Consider the following 15,251-nt stretch of genomic DNA (forward strand, 5'->3'; position numbering starts at 1 on the left):
GTTGTAGGTATCTCAACATGCATTTCACAGTGTTTTTTTTTCATCATCAATATCTCAGAAAGTTGTTTTTGGCACTTAGTACATTTAGAATGTTAAGTCCTTAATTATGTGACCCCATAAGAAGGAAAAATAATATTTGTTTTTATCGTAACATTTTTTTTTTTTTTTTTTTTTTCAAGGAATTTATTGCCCATTCTGACAATATTGCACAGTAACATTCATGTCTTTATCATTTTCATTTCCTTTTCTTGTCGTTAAGTATAGTTAATTTATCTCTATAATTTGAGCATATGATTTTCCTCATCCTTTTCTGCTCCAATGATTTCTTATCTTGATGTAACTCATGTGGTAGGCAACAAGTTAAATTTGCATTTGTACCTTATGACAGGAGAAAAATGTTCATGTTGACTTCATATATCAGTAATTAAATTATGCAAAAATGGGCTTGTGATAGAATAACCGTAAGCTACACTGAACTGATTGGAAAACATTGTTTCCAGTATGAAGCATTTACTTACTAGCTGCACATAACAAAGAGTAGACTGAAAAAAACTGTTGAAGTTAAAGAATAACATTTTTTTTTGTAGCTTTTCACAAATTTTTACAGACTAAAGAAAAGAAAGCTGAAACTTTAAACATACAGGAAAAGTTAATTATACTGTATAAATCTTTGTATTGTAATAAACTGAATTTATTTATGACTGTTTTCTTAAAGGTTGAACTGTGTGTCAAGATTCTTGGCGACATAATGGAGCTCCTTTTCCGCACTGATATTGGGCCAACTATCCAAGATATTAAAGAAATCATGCTTACTATTCTTCGGACTGTTATACAGACTACAATTGCAATGGATCGGGAAAGTCCTTTAGTTGTAAGTTCTTGCATTTTATTTAATTCTTTTTAAGAAGGCACATTATCATTGAAATGATGTAGATTTCTAACTTTCATACTTTGTTACTTAGTGTAAGTAAGTACGTAGAAGAGGGTAAAGTCGATCAAAATTTTGCAATTTTTTAATGATATTGAGGTTATGTAATGGAGCGAAGTTCCTCAGAAAATAGCAGTTTGTCGTCACATCCTTCACTTATGAAAACACGTTACAAGAATTGATTTACAATCTATAAAAAAACTGTTTTATTTATTTGACTCGTGATCGAAGTTACCTGCTTAAATAGGGTAAAGTCGATCACCATTGAATTTTTAGTTTAAGATCGATTTTAAAATATTGCGGAGTAAAGTTGATCTCTGTTTATGTTTTTAAAAAACAAATTAAGTGTATTACACATATTTTATTTGTCATAAGGGGTGTAAAACCAATAATAATCTTCCATATATGCTTATAGCATTATATAGTGTATCTTTTGTTACTGTGATCATACTATTCGATACAATTAGGCCTATAGGTCTCCACTGTACAATCGTGACTATGATTGCCAACTTATAAAACATAAAAATACATTTTAATACTTCACATACCAACAAACAAAGATTTAAGAATTCAAGATTTACATTAAAATACCACCCTTCAATTATATTCTAAAATGCAATTCAATATTGCTTAGGTTTATATCAGATGTTATTTGAAATCTTCCCCTCCTCATGTCACTTTAGAAACTACGTTGTTGCCGTAGTCAGGTACAGAGGGGTGTACAAATTTTTTTTTTTTTTTTTTTTTTTTTTTTTTTTTTTTTTTTTTTTTTGGCAGTGCTTCTCTTATGCAAGAAATTCACCATAATTTCGTCTTCCTCTTTCCCCACTATCCCATCAATATAAGCTATACTATGACACTTTTCTGTTTATAAGTGTTAGTTGGAGGTATTTCGGTGAACAATTTATTCTTCCTGCTGGTCCTATCTGTTTCGAGTAGGTCGATGGCATGATCGATTTAACCCTACAAAGGTACAAGTTTTCTTAAAATAATAAGTTTCAATACTAACATATACGAACTGCAAACCTATTATTTCAGGATACAATCTCAACGAAAAGTACTTATGTATACTTCTTGTCTCCTTTCACTCCTGACTATAATTTAGAGTTTGTAAGACTTTATTTTCATTTAAGAGAAAAAGTTGAAAATAACAATTTTCACTTCAACGGTAATTACACTGTGTTCCCATTGTTGGCATTCGCAGGCTTTTTGTTGTCCCTCTCGCTTACACGCTTACATTTACAATGTAAGGCAATGAAGTCAGCATAACAAAATTTTAACAAGTAACTGAGAAAATATATAATTTTAATAAAAATCGCAAATGATCGATTTTACACCCACTGATTGACTTTACCCACTTCTACGGTAAAGGGAAAAAACCAAAGGAGAAAGATTTGTTCCGGTGCTGTGGATTGAGCCTTGGTGTAGCTCAATGTACTGTAGAGCACCCAGTGTGTAGACTGGGGGTCCTGAGTTCAATCCCTGGCACCAGAGCGAATTTTTCTCCGTCATTGATCATTAATAAAAGTGAAAAAGAGGTAAATCACATAAGTTTCCGTCATTATGTAATACTTTTTCCTTCCATTTTGGAATAAGTTTTAATAATTATGATTTAAAGTAATTCTGAATAAGAACATGTTTTCTCATGTTCTGAAATTGTAATGTGAAACTGTAACAGACTGTTTAGTAATAGGTTTCGTGAAACTTTACACCACTAAAACGTTCTCATTCTGAGATGCAGTCTGCATATGGTAGATCTATTTCATAATATTTGCGATGTTCCCTATGTTTCAGGGTCGTTTGGTGGCTGTAATGATAGCGATCTTCCGTCAGATGACAGCTCATCACTTTGAAGTGTACATAACCCACTTCGTAACTATCACTGATCTTCTAGATTTCCTCATGGAGATTCTGCTCGTATTCAAAGACCTTGTGTCTAAGCCTGTCTACCTCAAGGACTGGTGTGAAATGATTATGCTGCAGAACAGGTACAAGTGTTTTGCATTGATAATAAAGAGCATATACTTAACCCTAACGAATTATGTGAGATCATTATATGGTAGAAAAATATTTTGGGCAGGCCCTGCTCACCTTACATAACTTGCACCATAAGCTATTTATTCTGCAAGAAACAAAATACAAAAAAAGAAAAAAACTCGTTTTAACATCCCCGTTTTTAAGGAATGGTTTCTATAGTCCCAACAGAACTACTACAATAGTACATTATGCAACGAGCCTCTAATGGTAGCAATTAAAACGCGAGTATGTTTGCACTCGTTTCATAATTTTCATACGAGCGTCTTAATTACCATTATAGGCTTGATCATATTTCTAACTTGAAATTATTCGTAAGTATTCATGTTATGGTTATGTAAGTGAGGAGCAGAACTGACGTGAATTGTGAGATGTGCGCAGACGCGAAAGTATTGATTTTTTCCGAGGAACGAATGTGTCATTGACCTTGATATAATCTAGAAAATAACATGAACATTAACTTTGATATAACTTGGAAATTGATTTAGAATTGAAAAACGAGATGACAAATTGAATTATTTGAATATTATTTACAATTAACGCTAATTATTATAGTAACAGAACATAACCTTCTGTGACAGTATTGGATTTCCAGCCTCCGTGACGTTTCCCTCGTTGTCTTTCGATTGCATATCCGAGAATAATCGAAAACCTGAACTTTAATGAATAGGTGTACTTTAATGACATGCATTAAAGAATTGCTACCAGGTGTATAATTACTACATTTCGGCATGGTCGAGCATAAAAGCAATATAATTGATTCCTGCTTGTAAGGAGCACTGCTTTAAGGAAAATTTCGTTTCTAAGAAATACATTTGAATTATTTGCAAATACACACCCATAACAAAATTCCGAACCTGATCCAAATGTTGGTGTTCAATTTGCAGGTGCTCGTGTAAAGGGGGTTAAGTCAAATTGTAAGGTATGTAAACTTCTCTCCTTCGGTACTGAACAAAACTCCTTTGTCACAAAATACGGAGTTCTGTAACTGCATCATGGATGGAAGAATGATTTAACCCCTTTAACACAGGAAAAAAGTAATTGTGGAGAGTTGAAATCTCTACTTATCCCAGTTTAGCGAAATCATACTTAACCCCCTTTACACGAGTACCCGCGAATTTCTGTACAATGTATGAGACTGATATAGGTCATTCGTTATCTCGTGAAACCAAATGCATTTGTGTGCTGTAGCTCATAGCAAGAATCTTATGGTGAGGGTAAGCGAGTTAGCTAGCTTGCAAGTCCAAGCATAGCAAGGGAGGTAAGCTTATAAGTCCACCTTTTCCTTCCCCTCACACGCAGGTAGGTTTCACGAGATATCGAATGACCTGTAGCAGTAATTTGTGACTGTTGGCATTCATCAATATCTAAAGTGATAGTTGCCATGGTGAAGCCGAGTCTTACTTCCAGAAATGTTACTGTGTTTGCATATGAAAAATGAATTCAAAAAGAAAATCTCTAGTTGGTTTATTACCAGGCAGTTCGTTGAGATTTTTTTCTCTACTGTCAAATAACTGTCATTTGAACAGTTAAATTAAATACATAATTTAAAAAAATAAATTCTAGGAGTTATGTACGAAATATACAGAGAACCAGACAGCTGTAATTCACAAAGGCGAAAATATTACTGAAACTAAAAATTATTGCAAATAGTTACTTAATATTCCCCCAAATCTCTACATGCCAGTGAATAAGATAGTTGGTTGGGACTTTCTACATGTGTGAAAGAAGTGGTCCGCTCTGCTGCATATATTATTCGATTTTCCTCAAAATTTGAAGTGATATCCCGAAAAGGTTTTCACTTTTGAGATTAGGGCATAACAATACATTAGAATATTCTGATGTATTTTTTTGTCATGTACAAATTTGAGTATTTTAGATTGTAATTATTCTGTGCAATGCTATTACTGGTAGAGAAATCTCAGAAAATATAAGGCATTGTGGCTGAAAAATAGTCCCTGTGACTGATTGAAACTTGTCTCTTTCATGAGAAGTCAACTGCAGAGCTTTGAATGCAGTTGAATTGTCTCCTGTCTTGACTCACCATATTCATTGCAGTGTGATCCTGAAATCTCTACGGTTCTTCTCGCACACAATACGTGACTATTTCTTCCAACCGTTTGAGCATCAGGCATGGAACAATTTCTTCCATTGTGCCATTGCATTCCTTACACAGCCTGCTCTGCAATTGGATACGTTCAGCCAGAACAAACGTAATCGCATCATTGCAAGATACAAGGACATGCGTCGGGAGACCGGCTTTGAGATACGCAGCATGTGGTTCAATTTGGGTAAGTTGTACAAACCAGACATACCAGTAATCCTAACAGTAATTTATTTTCATCTGTTTGTGTATCTCACTCTCCTCTCATTTTGCTTCTCCTTGAACAAGTCCTACTTTTACAGAACATAGGAGTATGTCATGGCAGGGCCACATCTCTCTAACCATATTGAGCTTTGGATATTGTGAAACAAGACCCACTTTTTCAGTGTAATATTTAGAAGCATTATTATTATTATTACTTACTTACTGGCTTTTAAGGAACCCGGAGGTTCATTGCCGCCCTCACATAAGCCCGCCATCGGTCCCTATCCTGAGCAAGATTAATTCAGTCTCTATCATCATATCCCACCTCCCTCAAATCCATTTTAATATTATCTTCCCATCTACGTCTCGGCCTCCCTAAAGGTCTTTTTCCCTCTGGCCTCCCAACTAACACTCTATATGCATTTCTGGATTCGCCCATACGTGCTACATGCCCTGCCCATCTCAAACGTCTGGATTTAATGTTCCTAATTATGTCAGGTGAAGAATACAATGCGTGCAGTTCTGTGTTGTGTAACTTTCTCCATTCTCCTGTAACTTCATCCCTCTTAGCTCCAAATATTTTCCTAAGCACCTTATTCTCAAACACCCTTAACCTATGTTCCTCTCTCAAAGTGAGAGTCCAAGTTTCACAACCATAAAGAACAACCGGTAATATAACTGTTTTATAAATTCTAACTTTCAGATTTTTGACAGCAGACTGGATGATAAAAGCTTCTCAACCGAATAATAACAGGCATTTCATTATTATTATTATTATTATTATTATTATTATTATTATTATTATTATTATTATTGTTATTATTTGTCAACGATTTTAATAACATTTCTTCTTCTTCTTCTTCTTCTTCTTCTTCTTCTTCTTCTTCATCATAATCATATCCTTTTATCTCCCACTGGAGCAAAGGGCCTCAACAAACTTTTACCACTGTCTTCTATTCTGAGTGATATTGGCAATTTCGGGCCATGATGTCCCTGCCTTCCGTACTTCCTCTTCTACTGTTCTTCTCCAGGTAACCTTTGGTCTTCCTCTCTTTCTGCTGCCTTGTGGGTTGTGGATTCCATCTTAAAGCTTCTTTCTCAATAGAATTTTCTTTTCGAAGAGTGTGGCCAATCCATCCCCACAATAACATGATTTACTTTAATTATTATTAATATTGGAGGAGAAAAATTCGCTCCGGCGCCGGGGATCGAACCCAGGTCTTTGGTTCTATGCTCTCACCATTGAGCTATGCCGAAGTTCAATCCACAGCACCGGTTCGAACCCCTCTCCTCCAGTGTTTTTCCCTTTGTGGCCTGACTCCAAGTTGGGCACGTATGTTGACATTTTATATTAAGTCAACTACCATTATACAAGGAGCCCACTCAGTTACTTAGGTAAAATGAATTTTTTACAAACACGAAGTATGACGCAAGACTACACTGTCACTGAGCAGATAGAAAACAGTTTTGTTATATTTGTACAATTCAGAGACATGGTGATTACTATAGTTCAGATTTTTAGGTGCTGAAAATTGAGAAAATGTTTATTTTTTATATGCTAAAAAATCGGGAAGATATGTAACAAAAAAGAAAACACATTTAATAATGTTTCAATTATTTTATGTGATATAAACAATATGCAGTACTCACCAGTATAAATTATGCTGTCTGCCCAACTGCTGAAGAATTATAGTACACAATGAGATTCATCCTTAAACTGTCCATCACAAATGACTGATGATTATCGCAGAACATTGCCTTGTACTACTGAGAAAAAGAGCGCCCTGGCCATTGAGAAACAACTGCACTCCATAGAGACATGCTTATGATTGGAAACGAAAACAGAGGCAGCGAATTTTTCTCCTCAAATATTAATTGTCAAGCGAATTTTTCTCCTCAAATATTAATTGTCAATATTACAGATATTATTCTGTATGACAAATTATGATTGGAAACGAAAACAGAGGCAGCGAAATTGTAATTGCTTCCTGAATCAGTTATGGTAACTTACAAGGCAGTCCTAAATGACACATCAATGTTTATGTGTGTTAGTTACAGTACAGTTTTTTAGTGGTGACAGGTCTTATCACTTGTGGTGAGAGTGCAGACTGCAGTTCCATAGGTGCACAGATAGACAATTCCGAGAGAAATAGTTGTCAGCTGTCACATCTAAACAACTGCACTGAACTCGGGTGATGATTAATCTGAAATGGGGCTTTTGTTGAGAATTATTTAATGAAAACGTAATTTTTATGTGTTTTTATGTGAATATTTGAAAATATGTATTTGCATAAAAAAATTAAAAATATGTTTTTATGTGAAATAAAATTTAAAATATATTCTCAGGTGGCCTTGTCCAAAACTTGAAATTCAATTACGAGTTTCTATTACAGTGCAAATAAAATATTTATTTACCTGGGAATCCTAGCCCTAGTGATTACTCTGAAGTGTGTTGTTGAAATAAAGATGGAGAACAAGAAACATCAGAGAAGTACAAATTTCCCTTAGTTAAATTTATCTTTCACAAGGGAGTTCTGTATTCATAAGAATTGTATATTGCACAGTAGTGGAAATAGAAGTCTGATGTTTTGTTCGAATAAAAATTAAATTATTTTGTCTTTAATTCTAAACATTGCACAGTGATAACCCTCCAAATCATGACCAAGTTTTACTTTTATTAGAGTAGCTTTTCGAAAATTTTAAGTAAGCAACTTGAAACAATTTATTTTATTCTTAGCTCCAACAAGCGAAGTTTGATGTAATTTTAAAATCTCTGTATCACATTATGGTATAAGTGTTTTCCTGATGATGTTAGAAGAAAAGAGGATGTAATGTTTACTCAAAAGTTAACTTTTCTTCTCTTCTACCAGAGTGAACACCTTAAAGACTGAAGTACAGCACCAAATTTAAATTATAAATGTGTTACGTAAATAACGAGAAGCCTTTAAATATATATACCAGACTGGCTGAAGGATATTATATTCCACGATTATTATTTTAAGTAAATTCAAAGCCCAGGATATAAATGCGTGAATCTTTTAATTTGTCAATGACTTTGTTGTGCTTTCAGGTCAGTACAAGATTCAGTTTGTGCCAGGTTTGGTTGGACCCTTTTTAGAGATGACACTAATTCCAGAGACTGAATTGAGGAGAGCAACAATTCCAATTTTCTTTGACATGATGCAGTGTGAATTCTACTCTTCACGTGTGTCAAACGAGAGCTTTGGAGACACCAAACGCAACACTGCCAACATCAAAGCACATTTCTCTGAGGTATTATAATCCAAACACATTAAAGTGCTTTGTAAAGCTACATTTTACTCTTTATGTAAATGAATGTGATTTTATTGTTCTTTCCTCCTTCCTTTCCATCTTCTTCCTTAATAAGCATTGTCTCACTTAAATTTAATGTGGCTTATATTAAATGTTTCGTGTCGGGTGTAAGTATTTCACATTTTAAAATTATATTTTGTATTTTTTTTTTTAATTTTATTTTTTAGTTCGAGAACGAGATGATTGCCAAACTCGACATTTTAGTGGAAGGTGGGCGAGGTGATGAACACTACAAGGAACTGTTTGGAGAAATCATGCTTGACCGATGTGAAAATCATTCAACCATGAAAGAACAGGTAGATGTTGTTCACATTTAACATTTCAGAATTTATCCATGGGTCTTTGTCCACAAGACAGAACTTAAAGATGAGGTTCTCAAAGAAAACAAATTGCACTAGAAAAGATCAAGAAAAATGAAGCCTTAAGAAATCAACTGAAAGTGAAAGGAATACTGGAGAAGGACGAATAGACGAAAGTACAGTAAATTGTGTAAAATAGAAATAATACAGGAAGAAAAAAAATGCTTACATTAACATTTCACTAAAAGCCGATAGGAAAAAGAAAAGTGGAGCAACCAAATGGAAACAGAATAAACACAAGAGTAAAGGCAAGAGGAGGAGGAGAAGCAGAATGGGAAAAAGAATAGTTTATTGATACAGAATAGTTTATTAATACAGTTATTCAGATACACAATAACTTAGCTTTGCTGCAACTTCGTGTGTTTAATACCATTTCATGCCTTTTTACAGGGCATAAAGTTTGTGAAGACAGTGACTCGCCTCATGGAGCGTCTATTGGAGTACCGCTTCATCATCACAGATGAGAACAAGGAGAATCGCATGAGCTGCACTGTCAACCTTCTTGTAAGTTTTAGTTACTTCTCTAAGCTCAGCTTGAAAGCTTAGATTATGATTGAATGTTAGATTAAATACATTAATTCACATTTTTGTTTGTGAAAATATTTTATCCTTTTAAATATGACTATAAAATTGTATAATAATGAACTTAGAATAATGTTTATTAAAATACATAAAAACTAAATCTATTATTCAACATTGTTATAGAAAACATTGCGTAAATGCATTAAGGGATGACGTGTTAAGAACAGGTCTATAAGTTCTAGTACTTCCCAAATGACTGTGTGAGATCTTTGAGTCAGAGGGTGGGTTTTGGTGACACTACTAAAACTGACAAAAGGAATTATCGAATCTACTTAGTACTTGTATGAGTGAGTTACTAATTACCAACATTTTACAAACTAGAGTTATTTAATATAGCAAATACATCACTCAAAAAAAAAAAAAAAAAAAAAAAAAAAAACATTACAAGTAAATGTACTGGTAATGAATCCTTAGTATTAGTTGGGAGGCTGGAGGGAAAAAGACCTTTGGGGAGGCCGAGACGTAGATGGGAAGATAATATTAAAATGGATTTGAGGGAGGTGGGATATGATGATAGAGAATGGATTAATCTTGCTCAGGATAGAGACCAATGGCAGGCTTATGTGAGGGCGGCAATGACCTCCGGGTTCCTTAAAAGCCAGTAAGTAATGAATCCTTAAATTATTGGAGAAGAAATCAAATGTTAATGAGAGAGAAACAGGACCTTTAACATTTCTTTAGCTACAAGCCATAAAAAAAGGGAGGGGGAGAAACGGCCACAAAAATAAATAAATAAAAGGACATCATCATCACATGACTGAACATTTCAGATTTTCTCTGGAAGTATTTATCTGTGGCAGACAAATAAAGCCATAGTCATTGTAGGAGTTTCATATTCAGTCTGTTGCAGTGAGAAACTTGTATGATATAGCATGTATTGAGTATTACTACTTTTTATATATAAATTAATGACTTTTTGTTCATATTCGACATTTTAGACCTGTTTATAATGACTTACGTACATTGCATGTTGATGTGATCAGTATGATTAAAACTTATTTCATTTTATTTCTTGTGTTAGTTTATTGTACAGTGAAACCTCTTCTTAAGGACACCTCCAAGATACGGACACTCCTCATATACGGACTGATTTTTTATGTCCAAACTGAAATAATATAGTAATAATGATAAATTTAACTCTCGTTTACGGACACTCTCAGATACGGACACGGACAGCTGTTTCACAGAGCTGAAGCTTGCTTTACCTCTTGACTGTGGACAGAACTTGGATTTCAAGGTCTAATGTGTTACAAAAATGGAAAATTTAGTACAGAAATTCCTTAACATGAAAGAAGACAATAAGGGTCTCGTAGGCTACCACTAGCCCAGCCAGCTCCCTTGTTAGCTGGAAGCGGGTGGATAAACAAAGTCATAAAATTTAACCTGTCTGATGGGTCCAAGGTTTCCGTGATCGTGATATTGTATTCGACACATGATAGGGTTAATAGGATTACTCTCTTCACTTCAATCAGTTGTTCTGTTTCGAGAGACATGGGACTTGAACGTAAAGGTTAAGTTGAAAACTGTAAATTACAGTACTGCATAACTGTAGACCTAGAATAAAATTGCATGGCACAGTACTGTATTTTCCTTTTTCGGTCTTATCTACTGTAGTTCAAAGTTGAAAAGACATTTTGGTAGAAAGTGGGCGAGGTGATGAACACTACAAGGAACTGTTTGGAGAAATCATGCTTGACCGATGTGAAAATCATTCAACCATGAAAGAACAGGTAGATGTTGTTTACATTTAACATTTCAGAATTTATTCATCGGTCTTTGTCCACAAGACAGAACTTAAAGAAAACAAATTGCACGAGAAAAGACCAAGAAAAAATGAAGTGAAAGGAATACTGGAGAAGGACGAATAGACGAAAGTACAGTAAATTGTGAAAAATAGAAATAATACAGGAAGAAAAGAAAAGTACAATATTTAAGCTATTGTTGTGCTTTTTATCTGTTATGATAGACCTGTCAAAGAATAATTTGTATGTTTTAGTCGTGAATGATTGTATTTTTTCTTAATTCACAAATCAAAATTCGTTAATTAAATGTGAGATTTTAGTATTTTGAGTTATTTTTGTAGTGATGTATCTTTCAACTGACACAATCCAAATGCATGGTATAGGACTTCTACAGTGAGATCAATCGCAAGGAGATGTACATCCGCTATGTGAACAAGCTATGTGACCTGCATCTAGAATGTGACAACTACACCGAAGCAGCGTACACACTGAAGCTGCATAGCAAGCTGCTGAATTGGTCTGATGCTTCACTACCACCACTGCTCAAGAGCCATAAGTATCCTACCTGCCAGACACACCGCGAGCTTAAAGAGGCCCTGTACTTTGACATCATCAACTACTTCGATAAGGGCAAAGTGAGTATTGTGCTTTTTCAAATTCTGATTACTATTTCTGCTTTCATCTATTTCCTTCCACCTACATCTGGACTTTTCTTTTCTCCTTGTGTATTTGCTTCCTTCTCTTGCTTTGCCTTCAACTACAGGTATAATTTATTTTTTATTTGCTCTTCTCTTTTCTTCTCCTAATTCTTGTCTTTCTCCTTTCTACACAATTTGACACTATAGTCCCGTTGCTGTTATTCCTGGCGTGACTCCTCCTCTTTGCTTATGTCTTAGGAAGTGAAGGCTCTATAAAGTCTAGGTAGGTAGTATCGTTCGCCATTTTTGTTCTTTCATTGCCGAGCTACCACATGAGGAATCTATTTGCCATACCGTTAAACATTATCATGTCGTAGCTCCTATGATAATAAATCAAAGCAATGTAATTCAGCAAATAATTGAACGGCAAATAACGTCCTCGTGTGCTTTCTGCGAACTCCAACGAAAGAGCTAATATGGCGGGCGATTATATTAAGTATTTATCGAGCCTTAGGAAATTCATAACGTCTTCAACAGCGAATCACATGACGTACATGTTTAAATGTAGCCGACCTGCAACGTGATTGGCTGCCGGAAATTAGAGCAACGGGACTACAGTTTCTGTGTGTGCAGTTTCAGATCTACTGTTTATTTCTGCATTTATCATTCTCATTCATTAAAGATAAGCGTTCACTACATCATATCACACTCATCGAATAAATCACACAGATTGGAAAAAGACAATCTTTGCTGTAATTGTTATGTAACCGTGTTCACTACATCGTATCGTACGCATTGGCTCTCAGTAAATCCGTCCACATTTCTCGAATGAGCAACTTTTCCGATGCGTGCGATCATGATCTTCTGTAATAAATCAATTTTAATTGCTCAACTGTTAATGTTATGTTGTGCCAAGTTCAGTGTGTTACCAAAATGGCAGACGTAAAACTTATTTCGCTTGTAGAAAACTGCGAAGAATTATATAATTTGACGCATTACCATTACAGTAATCAAGACGTTTCTTACATATATATTATGTAACCAATATCTCTTTCGTTTCTTCCTCTTCAATTAAGAAGCATGAAACAATTACAAATTCTTATTTGCTAACACTCGTGATTAATAGACCTAACCTCAAAACTCCTCTGTTTTCAGCAATGTCAATATCGTATGTCATATGTTTTAAATAGTTGATAGGAAATCCAATGAAATGATGAGGTAGAGCCGTTACAGTGAACGCACTTGACTTAAAATATCCATTGCATGCGATTCATCCGAGGAGTGTGATACAATGTAGTGAACGCTTAACTTTAGTGGTTATTATGCTTGTCAGATAGGGTGATGAATTCTTAAGGATGATGAAAATCTTTAGCATAGCTTTGTTCAGAAAAGTAGTAGTTCTGTATCATAGATTCACAATGAGTGATCAAATTATGTTCTTGTATTTAGTTCTGCCAATAATGATTATGGTAGTGAATTATGCCTTGCAGATTTACTTCATCTAAGAAGAGAATTCTTCACACTAACAGGCTATTAGAATTCAGAAATATTTAGTTGACTGTATCTGGATGTCTTATATAATGAAGATTGGTCTCGTTGCAGATGTGGGAGTGTGCGTTAGGTGTTTGTAAGGAACTCATTATTCAGTATGAGGAAGAAATATTCGACTACACGCAGTTGAGCTCCCTTCTCAAGAGGATGTCGCAGTTCTACGACAACATCATGAAGCAAATACGACCAGAACCAGAATATTTCCGTGTTGCTTACTACGGTCGTGGATTCCCTGCCTTCTTGCAGAATAAGGTAATCTACAAGTGAAATAGTTCATCTGCTTCCACAGTAGTATTTTTATGGATGCTAGTTAATTGTAAATTCATTTTTGAATGACATAAATGTTCAGTACTTCTCAAGTGATGATATTTTTGTTCCAACAGACTACACTATCCACCAAAAAGTAATTGAGCACTGTTTTTGCCCCTTTAGAACCTCGTGGTACCACCTCTTGTTGCTATAACAGCAGCCACCCTGTCAGACATGTTCTCCACTATTTTGTGTAGGATATCCACTGGAATGCGTCGCCATTCCTCTTGCAACATGACACTCAGTTGGACAATGAAAGTTGGCCCCATGTTTCGGCGGCTATTATGCAGTGGTATGAAGACAATAATGTTCACTGGTTTGACTGGCCTGCGCAGAGTCTGATCTCAATCCCATTGAGCACTTTTGGGACGAATTGGACTGGTGATTGAAGTCTTGGAAGATGCGGAAACGAGAATGTGGATGCTTTAGCAAAGAAGGGCAGCACTGCTACTTACAGACCTGTTACTGAATCTACATATTACTCTGTGAAAAGATTTATTAAATCTACATACTTACTTACTTACTTACAAATGGCTTTTAAGGAACCCGAAGGTTCATTGCCGCCCTCACATAAGCCCCCCAGCGGTCCCTATCCTGTGCAAGATTAATCCAGTCTCTATCATCATACCCCACCTCCCTCAAATCCATTTTAATATTATCCTCCCATCTACGTCTCGGCCTCCCTAAAGGTCTTTTTCCCCCCAGTCTCCCAACTAACACTCTATATGCATTTCTGGATTCGCCCATACGTGCTACATGCCCTGCCCATCTCAAACGTCTGGATTTAATGTTCCTAATTATGTCAGGTGAAGAATACAATGCGTGCAGTTCTGTGTTGTGTAACTTTCTCCATTCTCCTGTAACTTCATCCCGCTTAGCCCCAAATATTTTCCTTAGCACCTTATTCTCAAACACCCTGAACCTATGTTCCTCTCTCAGAGTGAGAGTCCAAGTTTCACAACCATACAGAAGAACCGGTAATATAACTGTTTTATAAATTCTAACTTTCAGATATTTGGACAGCAGACTGGATGATAAGAGCTTCTCATCCGAATAATAACACGCATTTCCCATATTTATTCTGCGTTTAATTTCCTCCCACTTAGACTTCAATAAACAAAATTTGATAACACAATCTCAAGGGAAAAAATGGAACTCTCTGCATCAAAATCCACAGTTAATTCCCAATTTACCACGAAAATCGTCTGTAGCTGCATTTAGATTGGCAACAGGCCATGATTGTTTGGCCAAACACCTGCATAGAATTGGAATATATCAGTCCCCTAACTGTCCATTGTGCAACTCAAACCAAGAAATGGATTCGGAACACCTCAAAATCTGTGCTTCAGTGGCTGGTCATGATAATATCTTTGAAAAATATTGGAGTGCAAGAGGTCAAATGACTTTATTGTCAAACGCCTGGCATTAGAAAACAACAACAACAACAGTGCCCAATTACTTTTTGGT

The 15,251-nt window shown here is 35.3% G+C and overlaps 1 protein-coding gene across 6 annotated transcripts in view; it reads left to right on the forward strand.

The window, feature by feature from the left end:
* mbc (myoblast city) overlaps nt 1–15,251 on the forward strand; it is a 131,221-nt gene that overhangs the window by 47,592 nt on the left and 68,378 nt on the right. For all 6 annotated transcript variants that reach the window (XM_069839028.1, XM_069839029.1, XM_069839030.1 and 3 more), the window contains 8 exons: nt 716–871; nt 2,723–2,916; nt 5,021–5,253; nt 8,341–8,543; nt 8,771–8,899; nt 9,353–9,466; nt 11,670–11,921; nt 13,527–13,727. In XM_069839028.1, the coding sequence (XP_069695129.1) occupies nt 716–871; nt 2,723–2,916; nt 5,021–5,253; nt 8,341–8,543; nt 8,771–8,899; nt 9,353–9,466; nt 11,670–11,921; nt 13,527–13,727 (1,482 nt within the window). The remainder of the gene's footprint in view (nt 1–715; nt 872–2,722; nt 2,917–5,020; nt 5,254–8,340; nt 8,544–8,770; nt 8,900–9,352; nt 9,467–11,669; nt 11,922–13,526; nt 13,728–15,251) is intronic.

Source organism: Periplaneta americana, chromosome 11 (genome assembly GCF_040183065.1).
Source record: "Periplaneta americana isolate PAMFEO1 chromosome 11, P.americana_PAMFEO1_priV1, whole genome shotgun sequence".
Lineage (NCBI taxonomy): Eukaryota > Metazoa > Arthropoda > Insecta > Blattodea > Blattidae > Periplaneta > Periplaneta americana.